The sequence below is a fragment of the Dermacentor albipictus genome, chromosome 2, assembly GCF_038994185.2.
Source record: "Dermacentor albipictus isolate Rhodes 1998 colony chromosome 2, USDA_Dalb.pri_finalv2, whole genome shotgun sequence".
Taxonomy (NCBI): Eukaryota; Metazoa; Arthropoda; class Arachnida; order Ixodida; family Ixodidae; genus Dermacentor; species Dermacentor albipictus.
Window position 1 is genome coordinate 106,516,730 of NC_091822.1, and position 26,282 is coordinate 106,543,011.

The 26,282-nt window shown below is 47.4% G+C and overlaps 1 protein-coding gene across 4 annotated transcripts in view; it reads left to right on the top strand.

Moving 5' to 3' along the window:
* LOC135914904 (solute carrier family 22 member 7-like) overlaps nt 1-26,282 on the top strand; it is an 86,934-nt gene that overhangs the window by 27,670 nt on the left and 32,982 nt on the right. The window contains exons 1-2 of one of the 4 annotated variants that reach the window (XM_070533832.1): nt 12,389-12,520; nt 14,311-14,460. The exons of 1 other annotated variant lie outside the window; for it this stretch is intronic. Coding sequence is in view for 1 of the 3 variants with exons in the window: in XM_070533831.1 (XP_070389932.1) it covers nt 12,463-12,520 (58 nt within the window). In the remaining 2 variants the exon portion in view is untranslated. Of the gene's footprint in view, nt 1-186; nt 400-12,388; nt 12,521-14,310; nt 14,461-26,282 lie in introns of those variants that run through there. 2 more of the 4 variants (XM_070533833.1, XM_070533831.1) reach the window with 2 other exon arrangements.

Sequence of the window (26,282 nt, forward strand, 5' to 3'; positions counted from 1 at the left end):
GTTGATGATTTCTTCATCTTGATATTGCCACATCCTATATGGTCGCCGCGGGTATGTGCCAGGCGATGAGAAGGACGCTGAGGTAGCGTGCGAGTGGAAAAACGGAGGCGACAACGACGTCGCGTTGACTGCTCTCATAAAAGTACTTTTACATGTCCTCTACGCCGGCTTTCCCTCTCCTACTAGGCTGCGACACTGGTGGAGGAGCGGGGAAGGATTTCTTCATGCTCGGCAACCCCTTCGCGGAGCCATACCTCGAAAGCGGAATCACCTTCGTTCGTCGAAACTACTGAACACCGGCACAGTCGCCGCCTGCTAGGCCTGACGCTGAACCCTTTGCAGGGCCCTGCTGGAACGCGTCTACCTACTTCCGCCATAGCTACTGCAACTCCATCGCAGGTGACGCTGCAGAATCCTAAGATACCAGAAAGTTTCCATGGCGACGCTTTTGAAGATGTCCAAGATTGGCTGGACCAATTTGAGCGTGTCGCCAGTTATAATGACTGGGGCTCCCAGCAAAAGCTGTCTAATGCCTATTTTGAGCTTCAAGACAGTGCGCGGACGTGGTTTGTAAAGTGGGAGAGAAGTTTGACCGCATGGGATGCCTTCCGCACCCAGCTGCTAGACACGTTCACTAGTAGCGACAGAAGAGACAACGCGCAGCGCTTACTCGAATACCGTATTCAAAAACCAAACGAGAGCGTTGCCATGTTTGCAGAAGATATGGCCCACCTTTTCCGCAGAGCAGACCCTAAGATGGCCGAAGAAAAGAAGTTGCGCTATCTCTTGCGCGGAGCGAAGGAGGAACTGTTTGCCGGGCTCGTGAGGAACCCACCGACGACACTGGCCAAATTTACCAAGGAGGTTACTGCTATAGAACGGGCACTACAGCAACGGTGCCGCCTATATGTTCGCAAGAGATCGCCGGTGAATGCTTCAATTTTACCTGAGAGCTGCAGCACGTCTCTGCGTGAAGTCATCCGAGAGATTGTGCGAGAGGAGATCCGGCAGCTCGGCATCTCTCCCATGGCACCAGCGATGGCTTCTGTCGCTGATATCGTTGGGGAGGAAGTTCGAGAGGCCTTTTCGTCGCTCGAGCAGCAAGCGGTGCCGCGACGATTGACCTACGCGAAAGCTCTCTGTCGTCCACCTCCCGCCGCTTAGATGCTGCTGACACCGTTGACCACTACGACGCAGCCATCACCGCCACCCCCGACGCCCTATTTTCGACACTCACAGACGACGCCAACTATGCCGTATCGCCGCCAGTCGATCGCTCCGCCTCGTTTCTACGGTGAATCCCTTGCCGGCTACCCGCTTCGAAAGACCAATTTGTGTCGCACCGCTGACGGCCGGCCGCTAAGCTTTCATTGCGGCAAAGCAGGACAAGTTTACCGCGCATGCCACTACCGCGCGGCTGGGTATCCAAGATTTCCCAGCTGCAGTTACCCTGTGTCTGATGCTGCACGTAGCTGCGACGGAAATTCTACAAACTTTCGGCCAGAAGGTTCAACGACGCCTCGATCGCGTTCCCCATCTCCGGCTCGTTACACCCCACCAACCCGTCGCGATTTTACTGACGCCTCTAGGGGCAGGTCCCCTAGCCCGCGCCGGGGAAACCAGACGCAGCGACCTCCGGGGGTGAGGTTCCAAACCGGCTAGCTACCCAAGAGCCCCCATCTCCTACGATCGACGACTCTACAACTCCGACGACTCCAACCACACCTCCTGTAACTGATGCCGTCAGCGCCGATCTGATCGTTTGCATTGACGGCCACCCAGTGGCCGCTCTCCTGGATACTGGTTCGCATTTTTCGATAATCAGTCAAAAGCTGGCCGACAGGCTGCGAAAAGTGAAGACGCCGTGGACCGTGCCTAACATCAGAACTGCCGGTGGCCAGTTGATGACACCGATTGGAAAATGCACAGCCAGAATAGTAATCGTCGCTGCGACCTTCGTCGCCACCCTCGTCATTCTCTTTGAGTGTTGTAAAGAACTTATATTGGGGATGGATTTTTCGAGAGAGTATGGTGCAGTGATTAATGTCCGTGACCTCGTCGTCACATTTTCTACGTGTTGAGGCGACGTCGGCCCCGCGCAACACCAGCGACCCCGCTTATGTATCGCCGACGAGGACGCCACGCTACCGCCGCGAAGCTGTTCCCTCGTGCCTGTAATCTGCGACAACTTGAACACTGCGACTGGCGTCGCCGAATACATCGACGGACTGGTACTGAGTCAAGGCGTTTCCATCGCCAGGGCCGTAATTAACGTAGACGACGGACTTGCCGAACTCCTGCTGACAAATTTTACCAGGGAACGTCGACACATAGTTAAAGGCACGGCTGTTGCTTACTTCGACGAATTTACCTTAATACAGGACTGCCTCTCAGTGGAGTACGCGACGTTCACCGTGGCTATGCCTGCCCCTGTGGCTGACATCAGTCCCACCTTATCGCCCGTCGAACACAGCAGCCTCCTTGAGCTCATCGATGAGTTTAAGAGCTACTTCTCCTCGCCATCACGAGTTAGCCAGACGCCACTCACTAAGCACCGTATTGTCGCCGTAGCCGACGCCAGACCAATTCGGCAGAATCCTTATCGTGTAGCACCGAAAGAGCGCGAGGCAATCCAAACACAAGTGAAGACGATGCTTGTGGATGGCGTTATTCGGCCATCTAAGAGTCCTTGGGCATCACCTGTCGTATTGGTAAAAAGGAAGGATGGTAGTCTGCGCTTCTGCGTCGCCTACCGAAAACCCAACCTGATCACAAAGAAAGACGTTCACCCGCAACCGCGCATCGACGATTCTCTGGACAGGCTACGAAACGCACGTTACTTTTCGTCGATAGACTTGAAAAGCGGCTACTGGCAAATAGAAGTTGATGAGGAAGACCGTGAGAACACCGCTTTTTTGACGCCCGACGGACTTTATGAATTTCAGGTGCTCCCCTTGGGTTTGTGTTCTTCACCGGCAACATTTCAACGACTAATGGACACTGTACTCTCAGGCCTCAAATGGCAAACCTGACTGGTCTACCTCGACGACGTGATTGTTTTCTTCGTAACGTTCGAGCAACACTTGCGGAGACTAAAGCCTGTCTCTGAAGCAATACGCTCATGTGGTCTGACTTTAAAACCTGAGAAGTGCCATTTTGGCTTTGAAGAACTTCAATTTCTCGGTCACGTTGTTAGTCGTGAAGGTGTCTGACCTGGCCCTCATAAAATCTCTGCCGTTGCTAATTCCCCAACGCCATCAGATAAAAAGGCCGTGCGACGTTTTCTAGGCCTTTGCGCCTACTATACCGACAGTTTATTGCGGAATTTTCGCGCAGCGCATGGCCATTACCGCATCTCACCAGAGAAGATGTACCCTTCGTGTGGGGTGAAGATCAGCAACGGGCATTTCACGACCTAGGACAACGGCTGCAGGCGCCTCCCGTCATCGCACACTTTGATGAAGACGCTCCTACGATTCTTCGTACCGACGCTAGTAATGTCGGTCTTGGTGCAGTGCTTGTACAGCGGCAGGACGACACCTAAAGAGTCATTGCTTACACCAGCAGGACGCTATCAAGGGCGGTGGCTAACTACTCCACTACAGAAAAGAATGTATCGCACTGGTGTGGGCCATCCTGAAATTTCGGCCATATTTGTATGGTCGGAGTTTCACCGTTGTCAGTGATCATCATGCACTTTGCTGACTCACTAATTTAAAAGATCCAGCTGGTTGGCTTGCACGCTGGAGTCTACGGCTCCAAGAGTTCGACTTCACGGTTGTGTACAAATCGGGGAAACAACACACCGACGCCGAATGCCTCTCTCAGCGTCCTGTTGAGACTGCAGTCCACGACGATGATGATGCGGGTTTTCTAGGCGTGCTAGATACTGTCGACGTTTCACGCCACTCCCGCGAGGACGCAGAACTGGTTCCTCTTTTCGATTACTTATATGGAAAAACAAGCAGCGTGCCGAGGTTATTTGCGAAAGGGCTGCCTTTGTTTTTCTTACGCCACGATATTCTTTATAAAAAGAACTTTTCACCTAATGGCACCAGCTACCTACTCGTCATTCCCGCATCTCTTCGCGACAAAGTCCTACATGCCTGTCACGACGAACCGATCACTGGTCACTTGGGATACACCCGCACATTGGCAAGAATTAGGCTAAAGTACTATTGGTCAAGACTTGCGTCGATTGTGAAACATTACACACGGAAATGCCTGGATTGCCAGCGCCGCAAAGCCCTACCCGGCAAGCCGGCTGGACTGCTGCATCCAGTTCAGATATCGCAAGCGCCGTTCGAACAAATTGGCATGGACCTTTTAGGTCCGTTTCAAAAGTCTACTGCCGGAAATAGATGGATAATCATCGTCACGGATTATCTTAATCGATACGCCGAAACAGGTGCTATCCAACGTGGAACAACAGCCGAAGCAGTGCGATTTTTCGTCGAAGCCTTCGTCCTAACGCATGGCGCTCCCGCAGGGGTCATAGCAGACAGAGGATCTGCGTTCACGGCTGCGCTTCTGGATACCGTGCTGCGACTAAGTGGTACCACTCACCGAAAGACCACGACTTTTCATCCCCAAACCAATGGGCTGACAGAATGTATGAATAAGACTCTGGCAGCCATGATGAGTATGTATGTACATCGACGTCGACCACAAGAACTGGGACGAGATTTTACCATATGTTACATTTGCATATAACACGGCTCGCCAAGAGACAACACGCGTGACGCCTTTCAACCTCGTTTACGGACGCGAAGTGACAACAATGTTGAACACAATGCTGCCACACGAGTGCGGTAACGACGAGACTGGTGCCGAGAAGCTTACGCAGCGCGCAGAGGAAGCCAGGCAGCTTGCGCGTTTGCGAATCCAAGAACAACAGGAATACGATGCCCGACACTACAATCTTCGGCACAGACCCGTCCCATACAACGTCGGTGACCAGGTGTGGGTCTGGACTCCGATTCATCGGCGGGGGCTGTCTGAGAAGCTCCTGCGAAGATACTTCGGCTCGTACACAGCTCAGCGCCGCATCAGCGATGTGAATTATGAAGTTGTCCCCGACAGCCATAACTGCTCCAAACGCCGGCAGCATCTGACCGAAGTTGTGCACGTGCTTCGTATGAAGCCATACATTACCTGATGACCTCAACTTTGCACCGTCTGTGCACAGCCTTCGGTGGTTGGTACATTTTCTTTTTCAAAAGGGGGGGAGGGGGGGTGCAAATGCCACATCCTATATGGTCGCCGCGGGTATGTGCCAGGCGATGAGAACGACGCTGAGGTAGCGCGTGAGTGGAAAAACGGAGACGACAACGACGTCGCGTTGACTGCTCTCTTAAAAGTACTTTTACACCTCCTCTACGCCGGCTTTCCCGTCTCCTACTAGGCTGCGACAATATATGACATCATGAACGAAAATTGTGCATCAGAAGGTTTCTTGATATTATGTGCCTGGAAGCCTCTCGTTTTACTCATCAACAACCAGACGGAAAGGTCCAGTTGTTCCTCGACTTGTCCGGTAATATCAACAGCCAACTAATAATTACTACGCTAACACTCTGCATATTCTAAATTAACCTTCAACGAATAAAGCTGCAATTTCATAATGCAGTCACAAATCACATCCTCCGTCGTTTGGAGAAGAAAGAGACAGTCAACTTTTTGTTCATGCCAGCCATCATGGCGGCAGGCACATCCTTCCTCCACTTAGCAGATAGATGGTCGAGGTCCGCTGGGTCTCGGCGGCAGCCTCGTCTACCTGGACGGCCCAGACCTGGTATCGCTGGTCTGAGCTGAGCAGCAGGGTCTCCCACAGGTCCAGGCTTTTAAATTTGCGGCCCTCGAAAGCAGCCGTTGTCGAGCATGCACATAGAATATGTGGCAGATCCGCCCTACCCATACACGATCTACGTTGATCATTTTATTGCCCGGGATAGAATCTGACGCAGGCCAGCGGGTTTGGATACATGCTTGGTTGCAGAAGGCGCCAGGCCATCGCCTGTTTCTTGGTTAGCTCGGAATGAACTGGTGGGTACCAGACCCTTCAGAGCAAATAGTGTTCGGTGATTTCTTTGTAGCTGGCCATGCGGTCTCCTCTATTTCCCGGCTAGACCAGCTCACTTGCTCGGCGAGTTAGTCCTCGAGCTATGTTGTGAGCGGCCTCGTTACTGGAGAGAGAGCAGTGCGCTGGCGCACAAATAGATTAGATTGTCCTGTGATAATGGTCGCTGGCATTATATAGAACTTTGAGTGCCTCTGTCGAGATGTGCCCTTTCGAGAAATTATGAACTGCGATCTTTGAGTCACTTATGATCATTCTAGTTTTGCTGGAGGCCCCCGCCAAATGTTATGGCTGATTCCTCTATAAATTCGGGCTGTCCGTTTTCATGCTTCCACTCGCGAGGAGTTCTCCGTCAGTGTCTACCGTTACGATGGCCATCTCTTTGCGTCCTCTATATTCCGTGCCCTCCACGCAGCCCATGCGCTCTACGTAATGGTATAATTGCGCTCAATGTGGTGCGCCCTTCCCTCTTGTCGCTACTTGTGGTGCTCCAGGTGCATGTTCTTTGTCAGTGGAGGAATTTTAAAGCTATTCATCGTCTCTGTTGTAATGCCGAGATTCATGCCGTGTTCCACTTCGTTGTGAATGTTTAGTTGTCGTAGAATGTGTCGCCCCGTGGGCCTCTGTGCGAGTCGTTCGTATTGAGCAGTGGTGTGCGCCTCGATTAGTTCGTCAAGGGTGTTGTCGTTGGGTGCTGTGACTGGAAAGCCAATTGCATTTAACGCTCGTCTGAGCATGCATTCCATCTTGCTTTTTTCTGCCATGCCAAATGATAGGTACGGTACAACATAGACGACGTGGCTGGTGACGAAGACATGCACCAAAGGAATGAGGCCGCCCTCCATCATTCACCAGTGTGTATTGGCAATCGGTTTGCTGTGAACTGCTCTCCCGAGCATTGATGGTAGAGGTTTTGTGAGGAAATGTCGCGTTTTTCGTCCCCTGGCTACGTCTCGCATGTGACTTCGTTTGCTCAAGAAAAAAGTGAATGAAATGTAGTGAAGATTTATCGCGAGGACTTCTCCAGTGGGTCTTGAAGTTGTCCCTGAACACCTGGTAAGACAAGTTTTTCTTGCGGAGCTCCATAGCGTGCGCCACTACATCATAGCACAGTTTTAGCTTCTCCCTCAGCTTCTTAGCATTTACAGATTACCTCGTCGCGACACCATGGCATGTATTACCACAGTTGGTAGTGGCAGCTGGTCGCGCTTCATCCACCTATACGTAATTTCTACCTTTTTGTATTGCGTATGTGTTCCATTAAAAAAAATGGCTGTGGCTTAGGTAAGGTTAAGCCCAGGATGCGAAGCATACTAGCCTTTATTTTAGTTGTTGAACCACTGTTTAGCCTGGTGAACTGCTGTTGCTTGGCTATATTCGGTTCGGCTAGACGAAGAAACAACTCGTGCATTACTGCTTCGCCTTCAAGAGTGGAACGCGACAGCGTTCCCGTCGACCCGCCAAGGGGTGTAAGACAATGGGCTACAGGGCAGCGACTACGCGCCCCGCATTGGACGCGGTGAGCGTCGAGCAAAGCAGCGTTCGGCGCGGCAACGAAATGTGCGCCTGAGCAAGAGACGCACGCCTTAGAAACAGCTCGTTTCTAAGGCAACACCGCATTCACTAGAGGCGCTTTTGTACCGCTTTGAAGCATCGTACTCGTGGCTCAGTGGTAGCGTCTCCATCCCACACTCCGGAGACCCTGGTTCGATTCCCACCCAGCCCGTCTTGCAAGAGTTTAGCCAAAGCCACTTCTCCTCTGTCGTGACGTCACGGTGTCATGTGATTTCAAGGCGACACCGCCGCGCCTGAGGAGCTGGGTTGAGCTCTCGTAATATGCTTCGCATAAAAGGATTCCCCCAGAAACTTCTCTGGAACTTGGCTAAGTTTGCGTCCGTGTGGTGCCGCTTGCTCATCCCTACGCAGCCCGGTGTCATTATCAATGCTGTGAAACTTGGTGCAACCAGCATAAACCTTAGCACTGCTGCGACACGAACTGCCGCGGACGGTGGCGCAAGGTTAATTGGTGACGCTAGCAAACTACTGCAGCTGGCGGCGCCAGGTGCGCTGATGACGTTTTGATTTTCACAAGCCGTTATCCCTCTTTAGCGCCTTATCCATCCACGTCTAGCCATTATCCACCATGATAATGGTCGATAATGGCTCCCCGTCGTGCTACGTATAGCTACGCATAGCGCAGCCATTGTGGACCTTATCTTGAAAGTGATCTGCGATGAGGACAGAGTGCGCCGCGTGCTGATAGCACTTCGTGTGCGCTGCGTTGAAGCGAGAGGCAGCACAAAGGTCAACTCGCTCGCTGCTGCAGGCTCACGGGAGGGATTGTATCACGGAACGGACAGGCGGGTTTCCTAGTTGGGTAGGCTTATAAATTATTTAAGCATTTAAAATAGTAAAAGTAAAAAAACAACGTTAACGCTTGTATCGTTATCAATGCTCTGCCCCAGTGTTTCAATTCAGTCAAGTGAATTTATTTGCAGTTTTTATAAAAAGTGACCGGGGCAAGAGAAAAGCATTTGCTGTGACATAGCTGCTAGCGCTTGCAAGACTAACAGAGAAAAAGTTGTGACAGGACAGTGTTTCGCAGCACTGTTTGCCAGGACAGAGTATCTGGCACACCTGTGCCACATACTCTGTCGACTTTCGATCAAGCACGTTCCCCGCATACAGAAATTTAACTCTAAGGCAATGCACAACAGCGTGGTATCAGCGCCGACGGCTCACATAAATATCTATCGGTAACAAAATTTATCTCTGTCTCTCTCACTGTCGGTTCTTGAAGCGTTTCAGATTTGTATTAAACAAATCTGTTACCATGATCTAAATGAGGTAAGTTTTTGGTGATGCATACCACAGGAAGTGGGGAAGTCGGTTGATGTGTGGAGTGTTGATCTACAAGCCGCTGTTCTATACTTTCAAAGAAAATAGTAACCAACGCGGTAGCTCAATGCCTGTGGCATTGAACAGCTGAACGCGTGGTCTCGAGTTCGATGCTGGCTTCGATTCAGATGGGGAGGAATGCGAAAATGCTCATGTACGACGATTTTTGCGCACCTTAGAGAAAAGAACCCACCTAGTCAAAATTATTACGGTGCCCTCCGCTGCGTTGTCTCTCATTATCTGTTGTACGATTCCAGGAAGTTACACACACCAGACTACTTATTTAATTAAAAATGCTCAGTATTTTTAAGAGCGCGAAAAATAAACGGACTTATAAAAGGAAGAGCGGGCAAAAACACCAGAATAATTATGCGAAACGTGGCCGATTGCATTATTTCCGGTGAATCAGCATACATTGGGCCACCTGACAAAGTGCTGGACGATAGGTTGCCTTTAGTAAGAACGGTCACGTTGAACCATACTATTTGCGTTTGTGCTTTTCTAGGCGAAAGGACCGTCCAGTTTATGAATGACGATAGGCCATCTAAAAATGCGCAAGCGACAGAAATTCAAAGCATTGAAGGATACAGAGCTTATTGTGTGAGTGCGTCGTAAATACTCCCCGATCAAAAAAGAAAAACAAGAAAAAGCTGATTTTTCAGACGGTGACTTTGCATTTGACTTATTGGGCGCGTGTTCACGCGGCGATTGCACTGTCCTTTCCTTAGTTGCTCCTGCTTCTAAAACCCATGTGCGTATTCTGCCTTCGTCACAATAAGCGTCTCTCAGTGATACTCCTCTTCAGAAGCTTGATGTGGGCGAGTTGGTTTTGCAAACTTGAAGAAAAGAGCGCCGTCGTACATGTTCCTCTTTTATTCCGCATCTCCGTAGCGCTCTTTTCTTCAAGTATGCTCCTCTTCGTCCTTCTCTGCTCCCAACTTTTCTTCTTTATTTTGATGCTGTGTACAAACCAACGCTGTGCCTCCGCCACCCAAGTCTTAGACTTGAGTCAGCTACTGATGTTTGTTCTTTAACCACCAGTGTGGTGTCCCTGATTTCAAGTCAAGCCTATCATCATGATATATGTGCGTAAAGCGTCGACTATGCCTTGTTTTCACTCACGGAAGTGAGCATATTGGCAAGTATGGAAGCTGCAGTATTCGACACATTGCTCCTTGTATGACCTTTAACTTCTTTTAAATACTGTTTGCTCGTCTTCAGGCATGGGCCACATAGCCTTTCATTGGCAGAAAGCAGTTTTTTAGTGATGACAGGGATACTCTTGTTATCTACTTGAGTGCATGCCGCCGTTTGATATAGAATATTTCGCCTACTGAAATACTTACCAGGCGGTTTACTGCAAATGTTTCCAGGAACTTGTTCTTGTGCCGCAGATAGCGTCGTTGCCACCAAGGCAGATACACACAGCTTCACTAACATAGTATTGCGGCGATTGCGCAAGCACGGAAGCAGCATAGCTGATGCGCACTACGCAGGCCTGAAGTGTTTCCGCACTGAAGGCTCAGGGATCAATCTCGCGCACAGTTGCGTCAATGTTGATACATACGCGTGCGCGAGAAAGTGTGCCTAGGAATGGAAATGATGGAGCACCCTCCTCGCGGGTAATGCGTGCGCCATACGTTATACTCATCACGCGAGATATGTCTGGCACCGTGGCACGTGGTGACCGATAACTTCGAACATAGCTGTGTGGAAATAGTGGAAGTCTGGGCAAGAGGAAGCATGCCATTGAATAGTTCTTGAATGACCTGGCTATGTTCTGTATCGGGAATGATAGATCACGTGCCGAAATAAGAGCCGACGAATTGCTTTGCTTCAAATACGGAGGTCCATAGACGAGCCAGAAACAATCTGCCCAAACAAAATTACAACTTGCGGCCTTTGCAACGTCGACTCAAAAACTTACTTAGATGGGCCCGGTGACTGTACCTTGGTGCAGTTCGCTAACCGATTTGCTCTGTCCATGCAGATAGTGGTCTATCTCATCACCAACCTGCTGCTTCCTGTTCTGGCATGCGCATACTCGGGTGTCTCTCGTCATTGCAGGCTTTCCCATCTCCTCCTCCCTTGTCACGAGGACGTGCCACGTGCCATCCCTTGCCTATTTTCAACTTGTCATGACCATTTCCATCGGCGTCACCATTTGAACAAGGTCGGTGCAAATAGGTCAGGCTCCTTTCTCTATGAATAAGTCGCGAAGCTTCGGGTGAAAAGCGGTTCAGGACAAATCGTCACCGACATTAGCAAGACTGGTTATGGGAGACTACTGAAGCACCACAATGGTTGGAGGGAACAAACATTGGAAAAGAAAGAATGCATTTTTAATTAAAACAAGACCAAGTTAGATTCATTCAACGAAAATAAAATTCCTAATCAATTTTATATATGCCTGACCAGTCAAGGAACCACGACACTATTTTATCTTGTCATTATCAATAAATACCTTTTTTTAGCACCCATCGTCATTGTTATTACGTGCACTGGAATGCAGCTCTTGAAGTGTGCAGAAAGGTGCGCTCGTAAAGCTCACTTGTTACAATAAGCCCCCCTCACACATTGGGCTGTTTTCCTTGACGACGTTTGTCTGAATTTGGTGGCTCGGATTGCGTCATCGTTGCTCAGCCTGTTCAGTCAAAAGTAATCAGTTACGAACGCCAAATAATTCCCTACTTTAGTTGTTTTTGTGCGACTGCGCAGGCCAACGGGCTTTGCGACCGACAATAGAACCAGTACTCTACACCTAATACTTTCGTGAGCTTCTAAAGAAGGTATTTTCTGTCCATGGGGGCGATTTCGACACCCGTACGGCTGACCTTTTCTTGCATCGCTTTCCGCGGTGAAATCTCGCAACGTCTCTGAAGTCGAATTGCGGTGCACTTGAATATACAGCTCTAATGGCAGGCCACCAAAGCAATTTTCGTGCCTTTGAGAACAAAATTGCGTCACTTCTGTTTGAACGGATATGGCGACGCATTGTTTTTTTTTTCTTCCACCGCAAGGCCTCCCTCTTCATGCAGATGGCGCTAAGTCTCATGAACCACCGATGAACCGCCATGTTTTGAACACATGGACTTCTATGGAAGCTTCGCCAACCTCCGGAATGCAAATGCTAGTTGTCGTTTCAAGGAACGTGCGCACTCCAAGCCGTTGCCCGATATGCGAACTTATTTTTTTTTATTCCTCTTTTTCTGAATTTAAATTGGGCGAAGCGCGGGAAGTGGTTGTCTTCGTGCATCCGTCGTGCTTACCTGCGCTCACCCTTGACACTCGTTCAGCGATATCAAAAGTCGGATAACGCTTGGTCATCTGCTTCGGTTGTCGTTCCAAGTATGAAGATGGGAAAGATAAGACAGAGAAGCTCGATCAGGATTGCAATGAACGGAAGACGCAGGGAACCAATTCAACCAAGCATTAGACGGAGATGGCTAAAACGGGGCATCACATGTGTTGCACGGCTCTGCGGTATGCTAACGCCGGGAATTCCAGTTCTGCTAAGGTTTTCAGGTTTGCTCATGCCAGCTGGTAAGCACAAGTATTTCACTTTGTTTTCTGAGCAGCAATACATTTTGCATGAGTAAAGCAGTTCTTACAAGCCTCAGCGGACTGACATAGGAGCAGTGTCGCTCGACTCCTTTGCCGTAACGGCAGCCCATGTTCATGCTGTCTGTGAAATACTTGTACTGGAGGGCTTGAGTGCGTGTTTATTGGACGATGCATTTTGTGCACTCTTTGTCGACACATGCGGCCGAAGCTAAAGTAAAGAAAAAGAACCGTGCTGTTTTATCAAATTTAAAGGGCAATGGCGTCAAGAACATGCACGCACGTAATTTGTTCTTGCGTTTTGATGGTAATTTGTTCTTGCGTAATTTGTTCCGCGTGATACCATAACTAAGGTATCGTACTAAAGAAGGTTGGAACTCTCTATTTTCTCACAATTTTGGAGCGTAGATAGTACCATAGGCTCCGTTTCGTTGCCTTAGGCACAGCTTCGGTATGTGCAAGTTTTTGATCACCTGTATTATAGGCGAGGCGGATTTTATTCGTGTTGCCGGGAAACATGTATTCAATAATACCAGTAATAAAAGTATAGATAATTTATTGCTAATTAACCGCGAACTGGTAATCCCCCTGACGATGGAGAGTCCTATTAGGTTTTTCAATTCTTTTGTGAATTGTCGGCTCCTTGCGTTGCTGTTGTGCCAAAATGGTGTCCTAATGCTCACCGTGCTTTTCTGTATATATGAGTATGACGCAAAGCATGACGACAAGCAAGTTATATTCGCTTGCAATCGCTTTATATATGTGCTCCTTCATTCAAAATGTAGTTCAAATAATGAGAACAATTATAGGCTACTTCCTGTTCATGCAGATGGATGCAGCCAGTTTAAAATTCTGTTGGTCATTATTCTCATACTGTCAATGAAATGCATGTATTGTACTCCACCTTCTTTCTGTAAGCCACAAAGTGTGTCGCTGTCATAACTTATGTGAAAGTCAAGTTCCGTGTGACCAGCCCCTGTTGGTTCATTTGTGTATTGGTTTGAGCCTTCTGGAGTCTGTGCCGGCTCATTATGTACAAATTTTAGTTGTGAATGAAAATTGTTTTTGCAGATAGACGCTTTTGCACTTCGGGGAGGTCAGTCTTCCTAAAGTATGGAATGTGTGAATAAAACCAAAAAAGTTCAACATTTACTTCTGTTGAGTTTCAGCTGACTGAGAAATCGGCAAGCTTTAGTTGACTCACTTCCCAACACACGAACAAAATGAACTATTGATGGTGCCAGCAAGTTATTTTCTTTATATTATCCCCCACTATATCTGTGGACTATTTGAACTGCAGCCCTAAACATAAACAGCATTTGGGAATTTGAGTGAGTGAGTTAGAACTTTATTTAGGTTTTGAGGGGAAATCAATCCGTCGGGTCCACCCAGGTCGGGGCCGGTAGACAGAGTCTTTCGGTGACGGCCCGGGCCCTCTGGACAGCCTTGAGCTGAGCGATGAGCTCTGTGCTTCTGAGCGCTGAGCCCCAGAAAGACTGGTCGGGAAAGTCTGTGCTCGCGTTGGCAGGGCACAGCCAGAGCATGTGTTCGAAGTTGTTGTATTCGTGGCCGCAGTGTGGACATTCAGTAGGAAGGTCAGGATTGATCCTGCTTGGTGTTGTTGGTGTTATGTATGTCCCAGTCTGCAACTGTCTGTAAGTGACGACCTGTGCTTTTTTGAGCTTTGGGTGAGGAGGAGGAAAAATTCTTCGTGATAACCTATGATTTGAAGTGATTTCGTGGTATGATACGAGTGGGTCTTTGTTATTTAGGTCCCTCCAGGCTGGGTTGAAGCGAGAGGGCGGACCGCAGACGCGAATGTGAGCTCTCGCGCCAGTTGGTGTGCCCGCTCGTTCGGATTACAGTCAGGAGGTCCGGAAGTGTTGCCCATGTGGGCCCGGAACCATGTGATGTGTGGGGAGGTGAGGCTGTCTCCTTCCGTTTCTTAGAAGAATATGGTGTTGATAACCGTAGCTGCTTTCCTAGAGACGAGGGCCGAGGAGAAAGCGACCACTTTCACGAAATGACGAAATGTAATATACTACATGCGAATATTGGTAGTTACTGATGGTTTGCTATATAAATATCTTTCAGTATAATTGTTTGGCACTCCTGTGCACGAGCGCTGTCCAAGTGCTTTACAAATTGACTAGAAGCTTCTAATGTAAACGCGGTAGAAAGAAAGCGCTTCGTAAGCACTGCACACTTCAGCGTGTTCTGCTCCATGATTTAGTCAATGTCGACGCACGGCCAGTGGACCTGCAAGAGAGCACGGACACAGCACGCTTGCATGCGAAGTGGGAAAGGAGGGCTTCGCGCCAATCCTCCTCCTCCTGGCGGCGCACCCTCTCCCTCTACCTTCTGACCTGATCAGCGACTTTATGGAGGCATTGTTGTGTTTGTTAATTTTTTCCAGTTGGATATCCAGCAACCACCAGGGGAAGAAGCGGTGCTGCCACGGGGTATCGGCATGTGACAGAGTGTCCCAAGGGAGTTAGGTATAGGGAGTTTCCGCCCACTGGCTTCACTACCATGTGTATTTACCTTGGCTTGAACGCGAGCTAACAGTCCTGCACGCAACTTGGAACGAATAATTGCCATGGACAGTCTCATCATCTATAAAAGAACCACCGTCGACGCAGCTCTATGAGCCCTCTGACAGTACCTTGGTGCAGTTCGCTAAGCGTTTCGCTCTCGGCGTGCAGATGGTGCAGATGGCGTGCAGATCACCAACGTGCTGCTTATTGTTTTGGCATGCGCATCCTTGGGTACCTCATCAGGGCAGGCTTTCCCTTGTCGCGAAGACGGGGTGGCCACGTGCCATCCTTTACACAGCAGTCCTGGATCTTGGAACGAATCATCGCCATCGACAGCCCGACCATCTGTAAAGAAACAATCACCCTCGACGCCACTCTGTGGGCCCGGTGACTGCACCTTGCTGCAGTTCGCTAACCGTTTTGCTGTCGCCTTATAGGTTTGTCAAACATATGTGCTTTTTGCTAAAAGATCAAGGAACTTTCTTCTCGTACAGCTTCCGAGCTAAGGCTGCTGCGTCGTGATTACCATGAGTGGATTTATGTCATCCGCCTTCTACTAATCCTATCCGGCAAAGTCGAAACTAACCCTGGTCCTGCCAGCTTGGACACTGCACAGACCATATTGCACTAACTAAACGCAAGCCAAACGACACTTGTACAGTGTCGATCACACTTGTATAGAGTGGCCCGAAGGCTGCTCCGCACTGTGCCTGCGACGCCTAGCGACAAGCCCTGGGTTCGAGATGTGTTGGCCGATAGCGCCACGCGCGTGGACGCTGCGGCATTCGCGGGCAGCCAAGATACAGGCCGCAGCATTCTAGCCATGTCACGCTCGCAGCTCAACTGGCAGTGCTCGTCCAGTGATAAAAAGCCGGTGCTCGCGACCCGCAAATCACGCAGGCCTGTACCTTGGCCGCCCGCGAATGCCGCAGCGTCCACGCGCCTGGCGCTATCGGCCAACACATCTCGAACCCGGTGCTTGTCGCTAGGCGTCGCAGGCGCAGTGCGGAGCACCCTTCGGGCCACTCTAGACAAGTGTGATCGACACTGTACAGGAGCTAAAGGGCCTAAACCTACAGCTGGCCACAACAGACAAAACAATCAATGATCTTAATAAGCGCATGATCGATTTAGAGGCCCATTATCAGGCCCTGATACCTCTACGCCAAGACAACGACAACAGAGACAACCTTCCTACTCGCCGCGTTAGAGGCCCCTTTTTACGACGCCGAAAACCGACCCCACCGCAATAACCTGATCTTCCGCGGAATTTATGTCCCCGCTTTAAAAAAAACCTTTACTCAGTAAACGTTCATTCCTCCTTACTCAGTCTAAAAATTAATATGCTGTGACAATTTACAAACCGACATCAACCCCACTGATATAGAATGGGCACATCGCTTAGGAAAACACACAATAGATCGGAATCGTGCAGTAATAGCGAAATTCACGCATTGGAAAACGAAAGAAGCCCTTCTGTCAAAAGGCCGAATGCTGAAAGGAACGAATCATAGTTTAGGTGAAGATTTCTCTCACCCCGCTGACAAACCACGGGAGGCTCTTCTGGTTTTCGCTAAATCTAAATCACTTGGATTCTCTCTACGCTATAAAATCTTGTACATTGGTCCTAAATGATATATTTCTCAAGAATCATCTTACTCTGTAAAAGAAATTGTGTAGCAATTACAGTACAAAAAATATTCCATCAAGATTTGCATCTGGAAATGATTTTTCGTTTTGAACAGCCTTTACTAACTCACGCGGTTATGTTCCGAAGCGCGAGCTTGTATCTAACATATGATCAACAGGCAGCAACTTGCTCATTCTAACAGAAACTTGGCTACGCAATGACTTCACTGATACCGAAGTTTTGGCCAAGCTACCTGATGTCTAAGTTTATCGAACTGACCGCGTAGGCACAGGGGGCGCCGGTGCTCTTGCAGCTGTTCACCGGCAACTTTTATGTTCGTTTATTAACCCTTTGATGCATGAGAGCAACTTATGCATGTAAACTCTGTTTACTTTTACTTTTCTATCAATGTGGGTCCAGAAAAAGCCAAAAAACGTGTTTTCTGCACTTTCAAAATTTTATTTCGCATGATACAGAGTGTGTACTAATGTGGACGACATGCGCACTAGATCCATTCAGTGTGCGCAACAACAGTCTTTCTTTGCTCCTACAGGCAAAGTTTCTGCCATCAAATCAACAATTGAAAGCTTGAATGCAAAGCGTTAGATGCGACGCCTATTACTGTGCATTATGGAATACGAAAAAAACACTCCGTTTCACCGGTCATGCGCAAGTATAGCGTGCACTGACATAGCCAGGAAATTGGAGGGGGGCGACACCCACTTGACTGACGAGGAGTCTGCTGGGAAGGCGAGTGTTGTCGTCACAAGTCGCTTTATGCCACGTGTCTTAATACGTAGAAAATCGGGAGTGGGGAGGACAGGGTTGCACATGCCCGGTGTGCCCACCCCCCTGGCTGCTATGGCTGTGATACTTTGCATTTCGCCCAATTATGTGGTTCTTTGTACTTGACAACAGACATTTTCAATATTTGGGCAATTCACAGGACAAATTATTGACGCTGCCATGACACACGCGGCCGCAGCTTAACTTACTTGAACAAGTGGCCTTCAGTTTTCTGCAGCAGGAGCTGCGAGTAACTCATTGAATTATTTCTTCCTATTTGCTAAATAATATAATGCACAAACTGTTACTATATAAACGTACCAAGCTAATGAAGCCCAATTGAAACAGAAAGGAGCGAGGACTATACTGAGCAGAAAAATGTTCCTATGCACGTTTCGTTGTTCCTGTCATGCATGATGTCCACTACAGTGGAAATTTGGAAAATTAGTTCTAAAAATGAAATTTGCTTCACTCTGCCACAAAATTTATATGGCTTGCTTCTGAAGGCTTCTCTATCCCGTGTAGACAATTTTATGTACCAAGCTGCAATGTCAAAAGAGTTATAAGGTAAAAGTGTGAGGATATGCGTGGCTTACCCGTGGCAACAAGACGCTAACTTCAAAACAGAGATGGGCAAAAATGGTGGTTGGCGGCATCGTGAACCAGAGCACTAAGCAAGCTTAGGGCTTCCGAGAAGCTATTGTGCATAGCGTCAACTTCAGTGGACAAAAGTTTTGTATAGCTGCTCTAGACCATAGTGGACCCGGTCCAGTGAAGGCCTCTCCATGCTGCAGGCCTCCCCATGCGACTACTGAAATTGGTGGCGAGCTTAATGACAACTTAATACAACTTACGACAACCTACCCTAATGCCACCATCCTCCTTTTCGGGAAGTTTGATTTCCCAAACTTACTCTGGAGCAACTTACCATATCCTTCTCTAGCAGGTCCCGCAGCGGCAAGGAATTTATTCGAAATTTGTTCGAACATTTTTCTGACACAATTAGTTTCAGAGCCAACGCGCATCACACGAGATTCCGCGACCATTCTTTACCTAATCCTGACTAATAATCCCAGTACGCTCGCATCTATTACACACCTCCGAGATAATTAGTGACCATATTGTCATTTGTGCTACTTTCTCTTTTCCTGTAGCACAAAATAAGAAACATAAGAAAACTAGAAGGCTTTACGAAACGTGCGACTAGGACGCAAATAATCACGAACTTGACGTCTTCTTTCCCCCGTTTGAAGCAGCGTATCGCAAGCAGTCAATACTTTATAACTGGTCGATGTTTAAGGATAAGTAAAAAGATGTTATTAACAAATATATTCCAAAGCATAACACTCGCCCCAGTAATAAAAAAACACGGTTTACTAACGCGTTAAAAGAACTAGAAAATGAAAAGAAACGTCTTTACCAAGCACCTAAAAATAACGGGAACTCTCATCGAAGAGAAATTTACTACAGAGATGAAAACTAATGTTTGATTGCTATTTGAAGGGCAAAGCGTTTCTTTTATGGCACTAAGCTACCAAATTTACTGCACGCTAACCTAAGCAAGTTTTGGCAAGTAATAAACCTTCACGCAGTATGCACTAATATGCACTACAATGACGCCCACGAGCCGATTACCGAGACTGAATACGCTTGCACTTTTAACTCCACATTTGAAAGGGTATTTGCGAGAGAAATTGAAACAAATATTTATTTACCTTTGTTCATTATTGAAGGTCACATGCTACGCATCACATCTTATGCTGACGGAATTTCATCCATAATCAAGAAGACTCAGCTATCATTTTTCATTTCATTTTCATTTTGTACTCTACACTTCTAAGAAACACAAGGCACATAGCTGCACCATACTTGTCCTTACTTTTCTCACAGTCACGCTATTCAGGTACCATGCGGGGTGATTGGAAAGCGGGGAAGTCGTTCCCGTCTACAAAACAGGTAACAGAAATTCGCCAATAAATTATCGACCCACCTCACTAACGAACCTGCCATGTAATATTATGGAACAAGTCATCCACTCTCAAATCATTGCCTTCATAGACTGTAATCACTTCTTCACCATTGACAACATGATTCTCGCAAGGGGTTCTCTTGTGAAATCCAATCAGCTTTTTTCGTTTATGACTTGCCAACTAACCTTTGCACCAATGTGCAGACTGACACAACCTTTCGATTTTGCAAAGGTATTTGATAAATTATACCACCGAGGCTTGCTGCTAAAACTAACTGCTAAACTTAGACACTAGCTTTCTAATCTAGATAAAGGAATTTTTGTCTAATAGCACGCAAATCATTTTAGTCAAAAACAAGGTATCAAGCCCCCTCCCAATACTATCTGGCGTACCGCAAGGGTATCTTCATGGTCTGTTATTTTTAACCTAATAATGACTTACCTAAGTGTGTCTCCAGCCATGTACGCATGTTTGCAGAAGACTGCGTCATCTACAGCACTATAAATACTCATCGGACCAAACTGCTTTCCGTAATGATTTTAATAGTGTCTTAGCAAGGTGCAGCAATCGCTGATGACCCTTAACGCCAACAAATGTAAACTCGTGTGCACCCCCCACCCCCAACACACACACAGCACTGTGTGTGGGGGTTGTTCTCGAGTGTATGCGTGTATGGGTGTGAGCTTGAATGCGGGACTGCTAAATTACGCTTGACTACTTAATTATGAGGAGTTACCGACTAGCCCAACAGCAAATTCAACTAAACTAATATAGACGACCACAAGTGGTTTCGTACTTGTTTCTAGCATTGGCTGACTGGACGGTAGACTACAAGTAACGCGCTTCGTTTCGCTCTGTCTGTGTGAGAGATTCTTCAACTGTACCTTCACAAGTGAAATTATGCACAGTGTAGCAAATCAGTCCCCCAGCGAACGTTATTTATCGCCTTGCGTTTATTTCACCCCGCGGTTACATAAATTCAGAAAAGTATATTATCAAACAGGCTGCAATTGGTCACAGGGCATACGCTTTACTTGGAAATACACGTAATTGCTTCTTTCCTCACTGCTGTGAACCATTAGGCGCCGTCACCAGCCACAGAGGGTTAGGGTCACGCTTGGTTAAAAAAGAAAACTTGATCTTTTGAGCTGAAGCATTTCGTTTTTCAAGTTCACAAAGCTTCAAGCCCAACCTCTCAAATCCCATTTCTCCAATATTATTACATTCAAACTGTCAATTGTAGCCGTCACATCAAAGTGAATTTTTCTAAAAAAAGGAGGAGCTGCACAACTTTCCGCATTTCTATGCATCCCAATAACATGCGCTCCATACGCACAAAAGGGACAGTCGTGCAGTATCCTACAGCGCCAGGACATCTACAGACACATACCGCAAGTCAGTGGCGTTGGCCATAGAACACAGGTCGGCGCATACGGAACGATAAAAATAAGACTCCACTCGAATGTTTATATACGCAAGTTCACAATTAACACAGTTCACAATTCCAATCTTCCTTCACGAGCTTCTTTCGAGTAATTTATCTTCTACCAAAATAATTACTCGGTTTGTCAAAATCTTTGTTCGAACTCAAACGCAAGAACAAGGTCACGTCCAGGTGAGCCTATGACGCTCATTCAGCGGTGGTCTGTCAGTAATTGGGCGCTTGATGGCGCGATGCCGTGGCGGTGTTGTTGAATGCCTTCACGGCCGGTGACGGCCGGTCGTGTTCATCGAGAGGATGAGCGTGAAAAGAAGGGCCATCTTCATGATCACGCCTGCGAACAACTGCGCCGCCATTTTGATGCTCAAAAACTGGCCTTCGTGAGAAATGTACAGAGAAACGAGCAATGTTCAATGTCATAATACGAGCAAAGTGGACCGACTGGAGTAGACAAATCAGTATTTCATCGAAATATATATTAGCTAGCGGAACTCAGCGCACTAGTAAAGACAAAGAGAACACCAAAATAAGGAAACGAATTGATAGGCCGAGGGCGGACAACTGATGCCTAAGCCAAGGGTCGGCCTTTTGAGAAGCGGGTTTATCTTTATCAAGGCCCCGGTGAAATCAAGCCCCTCTTTATAAATGTCCCTCCCCCCTCTCCTCATAGCTGAGGCTTCCATTGTCCGCACACAGCTTGTCAACATGCTGGTAACAGTATTAGAAGTATAGAAAAAAGCTTATGTTAACCTACGCGAGCGACATGTTTGGTTTCGCATTTAGTGATCAAAGCCAATAGCTCATGAGTGCTTTCTTTTTTTTACTGACGTTGTTGCATAAACGATAGACTAAGATTCCATTTATACAGTTGAAAATTTTGTTGCAGAGTAAAATTAAGCAAAATTCATGCCCGTAAAACATCATGCGTAGATTAGCTGCTACGGAAATGAGACAGGGAGAATATTTTAAACACACAATGTATTGCCTACTCCAATTACTGCAGGCAGTGATTTGTGTAGTTCCGGACAAAACTGAAGATGCAGTATGCTAACATAGCTTCATGAATAATCCACCCTGCCAGGGTGGCTATACTGCTTGAGCAAGAAGTCTAGTTTCAGCTATTAATTTAAATAAAATAATCTTATCATGGTCATCACCGTATTACATATAATAGCCTCTGCCTGAGACATTAAAAAATATATGACAATGTTGCTAAATGGCGATATTGATTTCCTACCGTTTTCCGGCAGACAGGACACAGCGCTTTCGTGAAGCCTGTCTTTATTATGCTGTCGCTACCGCAGTTCAAATACGTTGAATATCAGGAATATACACTACTGTAGTGTCTTGCTAACGAGAAACAGTTGATATTTGTACTTAGAAATGTATTCTGCCAAGGTTGGCAAGCAACGAAGAAGAACAGTGGTTGTGCAAAGCTGCGGAAGAACCACAAAACGTAGCTAGCGCGGTCATACCCGACTCTCGAAAAGCGATCTCGTGGGCACACGATGGATACCCCAAACATTCTTGCAACGAGCTTCCAGAAAGTGCTGGCTACAACACACGCTCCTTTACTACATGCGTGTGGTGCACGGTTTCATTTTTTGCGCTGAGTTTTCACTTAACATTAAGGATCATATATGGCAACGTTCAAGTTTTGTGGCGTTTGCCGCCGAACTCTTAATGTGATCTTAACGTCGACTTTCGTCGTAGAGAGAAAGTTCGCCTTAGGACGTCATTGGAACACCTGGATGGCGTGAGAAATATGAATCCCGCTTTCTTGGACCCTACGTTACTAATAAACAAACATACCCAATGAACTATCGTGTAACTCCCGTTGAGGCTTGTTGAACCACGGCAACGATGGTCTTCGGACCATCGTCGCCGTGGTTCGGAGATCGTTCCTGTTTCGCTTCTCCAAACGATTCGATGGGCGTTTTTTTCCTGGCTAAGTCACGGCTCGGCTGGCCGCTTGCGCACACGGGAAATTAGTGTGAGCATTATTCATACGCTTTTTCTTCTCATATGTACGTACTTATCACCGTTTGGTGACTGTGTCGTGGGGCTCTCACTCGGGAGAATAAATCAGAGTCTGACAACCTAAACGTTCTCTCATAAGATGTCTACAACCACCCGGCACTGCGCAACCTCTCCAAAGTCGGGAAAGCAAGCAATCAAAACACTTTCGTAGGCTTAATCACGTATTCAGAAATGCGTCCTAACTTCAACCCCATGCTTGACTTGACCAGATGACGCGAGGCGTGAACGTGCACAGGATACTCACTCAGTTTCTTTCGGCACGTTCACGTCAGGAGTCCTAGATGAAGTCCAGCATAGGCTTCAAGTTAATGTGAATTTCTGAATACGGGGGAAAAAGACTGATGTAGCTTATGCATACGCATAAGTCGATATTGTTCAGCATATAGGACGAAAAATGTTCAACGAGAATAGTTAGGCAAGGAGAGAAACACTATCAGCAGCAAAGATGTGTCAAAGTCTAAAAATTCGTGCTAGAACTACAAAACACCCTAATTGTCACGCTTACCGAGAGAGCTGGTTTGGTAGGCCCCTGAAAAATTACGTAAACGTGTACTATGTCTGGCCTAATATCACCATACCAGCTTTTACGGCACAACAATTACCAACTAAAAATTTTGAAATTACTTCTGTTACGAATAATAATAAATTTATTTACGCTGGACGTAGACACAGAAAAATATAACCTTCGTGAAAATTTATTGGATTTTCGTGGAAGAATAATTTTCTGATTAACGCTCTTCACACTGAAATGTCGGCGTATTCGCGAGAGTCCGGTGCTCCATCTATGGCAGACCACTAAATTAAAGCACAGAAAGGCGTCCAGCACAGCATGGCACGCGAGAAAGACGGCGAAGCTAAGAATACACCTAGGCACAAAGTATGCCCCTTACCTGTCCTCCTCCTACAAAGCGGGAAATTGTCATCTGCTGCCAAGTTGCTGGCAGTTTAGGTTAACATGTCATCCGCATGTTTGACCTGGCTGCATAAAACATAAACTAACAGGGCAAGCTAAAGGTAGATTCGACTATAGTTGCTTTCGAGCGCTCTGAAGCGCTCTCTCAGGGCGGTTTACCTTCGGCTGCTTGAAATCTTGTGCTCGGAACACGTTCGCCTGTTTAGTTCAGAGCGCCGTGCACTATGTAAGAGGGGTCGGAGTCACTGTCACCTTCTAGCTGGGAGCGGTGACCGAGTCCCGACACAATTCCGATCACGTGGCTTCCACGACTTCTCAGGGCATGCATTCCTCTCCATCAAGCCGCGAGAGGCCTCGGCGTCGGTCCATGCCGATTTGGAGCATGGTAGGAACCAGTCGGATTTATCATAGCATTCTTTCTCGACCCATTGTTTGTATTAGTGCTTCTTCGAGAGGGACGTATACAAGATTGGGGGTTCTACCGTACATTGATACCCGTAGCAATTAGTTTCATAGTATTCTTTCTTTCTTTTTCACGAAACCGCTAGTGCCGAACGTCGTTTCCAAGCACTCATGTAATGTGCACAGGATCGCGCAATCATATTTCATCGTATAGCAGGTGCTTCAGCGAATACTTCCAAAAACGCTTATGATAGCCTTTGGCAGATATCATAATTTTATTCCATGAGCTGGTCTACTCGAAGAGGTGGAGATTACTTGCACAAAAGTATTTAAATGCTTAATCGACCAATAGGAAAATTCACTAATGAAGTCTTTAAGTAGCTACTTTATGGCGCATATTGCAATTTACATATTCTAGTTGGGGAATTCGCAAGGTGGATCCACTTGGAATGAATTCATAGGACGACACCGGTTGCGAGATATAAATTGCCGAACTTTCCGTGTCGGCGTATTCGCGAGAGTGCGGTGCCCCATTTATAGCAGAGCACTATACCAAAGCAAACAATAGCGTTATGCATTGCGGTTATGCGTTGGCGTTCCAGTTACTTTTGTGCTTCAATGCATAAACGACGTTTTATTGAGGAAGTAAGTGGAACAACAATGCGTTTTTACAGCAAGTTTGACGGTGCATATCTCGTAAAGGATGTCACCCACGCAATTCCTTTTAAACTGGATATGTATAGCAGTCTCAACTGCTACAGTTTATAAATTGCAATATGTGGCCTGAGGTGATTATTGAAAACTTACTTGGTGCTATTTTTATTAATTAGCCGATTATACCTTTCAATTGCTTGCAAGTAATGTCTGCCTCTTTGTGTAGAGCAGCTCACGCACTGGAATTGTCTTATCTGCTACAGGCAATAAATAAAAAGAAATGTTTGAAATAATTCGCTGAAACAACCTGTATTTACCAAAGATCGACTTCAGTCAGTAGTATATTACTGTACAAATTAAAAATAAATCTACTTTTCGTTATTCCAGCTTAAGATATGAGTATAAGTATGCGTTCTAACCATGATCAGAAGAAAACGTTCAGCAGAACAAATCTCGCGGTGAAAGACGATGGTAATGCCTTGAGAATTGAGTCAATATAGCGACACAATGTATTGCCACCGCCGAAAAAAGTTTGGTAGGAGGTGTGCGCTCCAACGCGATTCCTCTTGCGAGCTTCCGTATGAACACTCGGCGCCATCTAGCACCGCCGCTGCGAAGCTTGCCCGTGGCCTCCGAAATGCGTGGCATGCCGGTGCACGAGAACGCTGTTGTAACCGCGTCATGCGGTAACTGGGCTCCTCTCGCGTTTCTTTCTGGACACGTTGTGCCGTCTAGTGGCGCTGCGTGAAGCCAGCGAGTGGCCTCCGGGACGAGAAGCGTGGTGTACCGGTGTGTGCGAACGCTGAGAATTGCTCCCTCGCTTGCCGCACATGCGGTGGCACGCACACAGCGACCCAAGTTGGCGAGAGGTCTACACTGCAGAGCGGCACATTAACATTGCATTCAGGGAGCAGCTTCCTAATGCTCTGGCGTTAAAGACGTTCATTCAAAAACAGTGCCGCAACTATGTGACCCATGTGCCCGTGAAAGAGGTTCGTTGAATGGCTCAACGTGTGAGCAGATTTCCACATACCCAGTGACTCAAGTTGGTCCGAAGGTTGGTTTCGACCTTTGTTACTTCCAGAAGAGCAGCCGGATATACTACGCGTTTTATGGTGGACTACCCAGTGATCTCCGAACGCGTGAAAATATTAGATACATACAAACATGCACATCCCCCGCAAAGCGCATGCGAGAGAGAGAGAGAGAGAAACTTTATTGTAATTATAAAGATTTGAAGGAGGGGTGGTCGGAGCCTCTCAGTCCAGGGCCCCACTGGCCTCTGCCGCCTGCCTGACCTGGCTAATTAAGGACTTTTGTCCTGCCAGGTCCGAGCGGGCGAGCTGTGCCTCCCACTGCTCCATTGTCCTA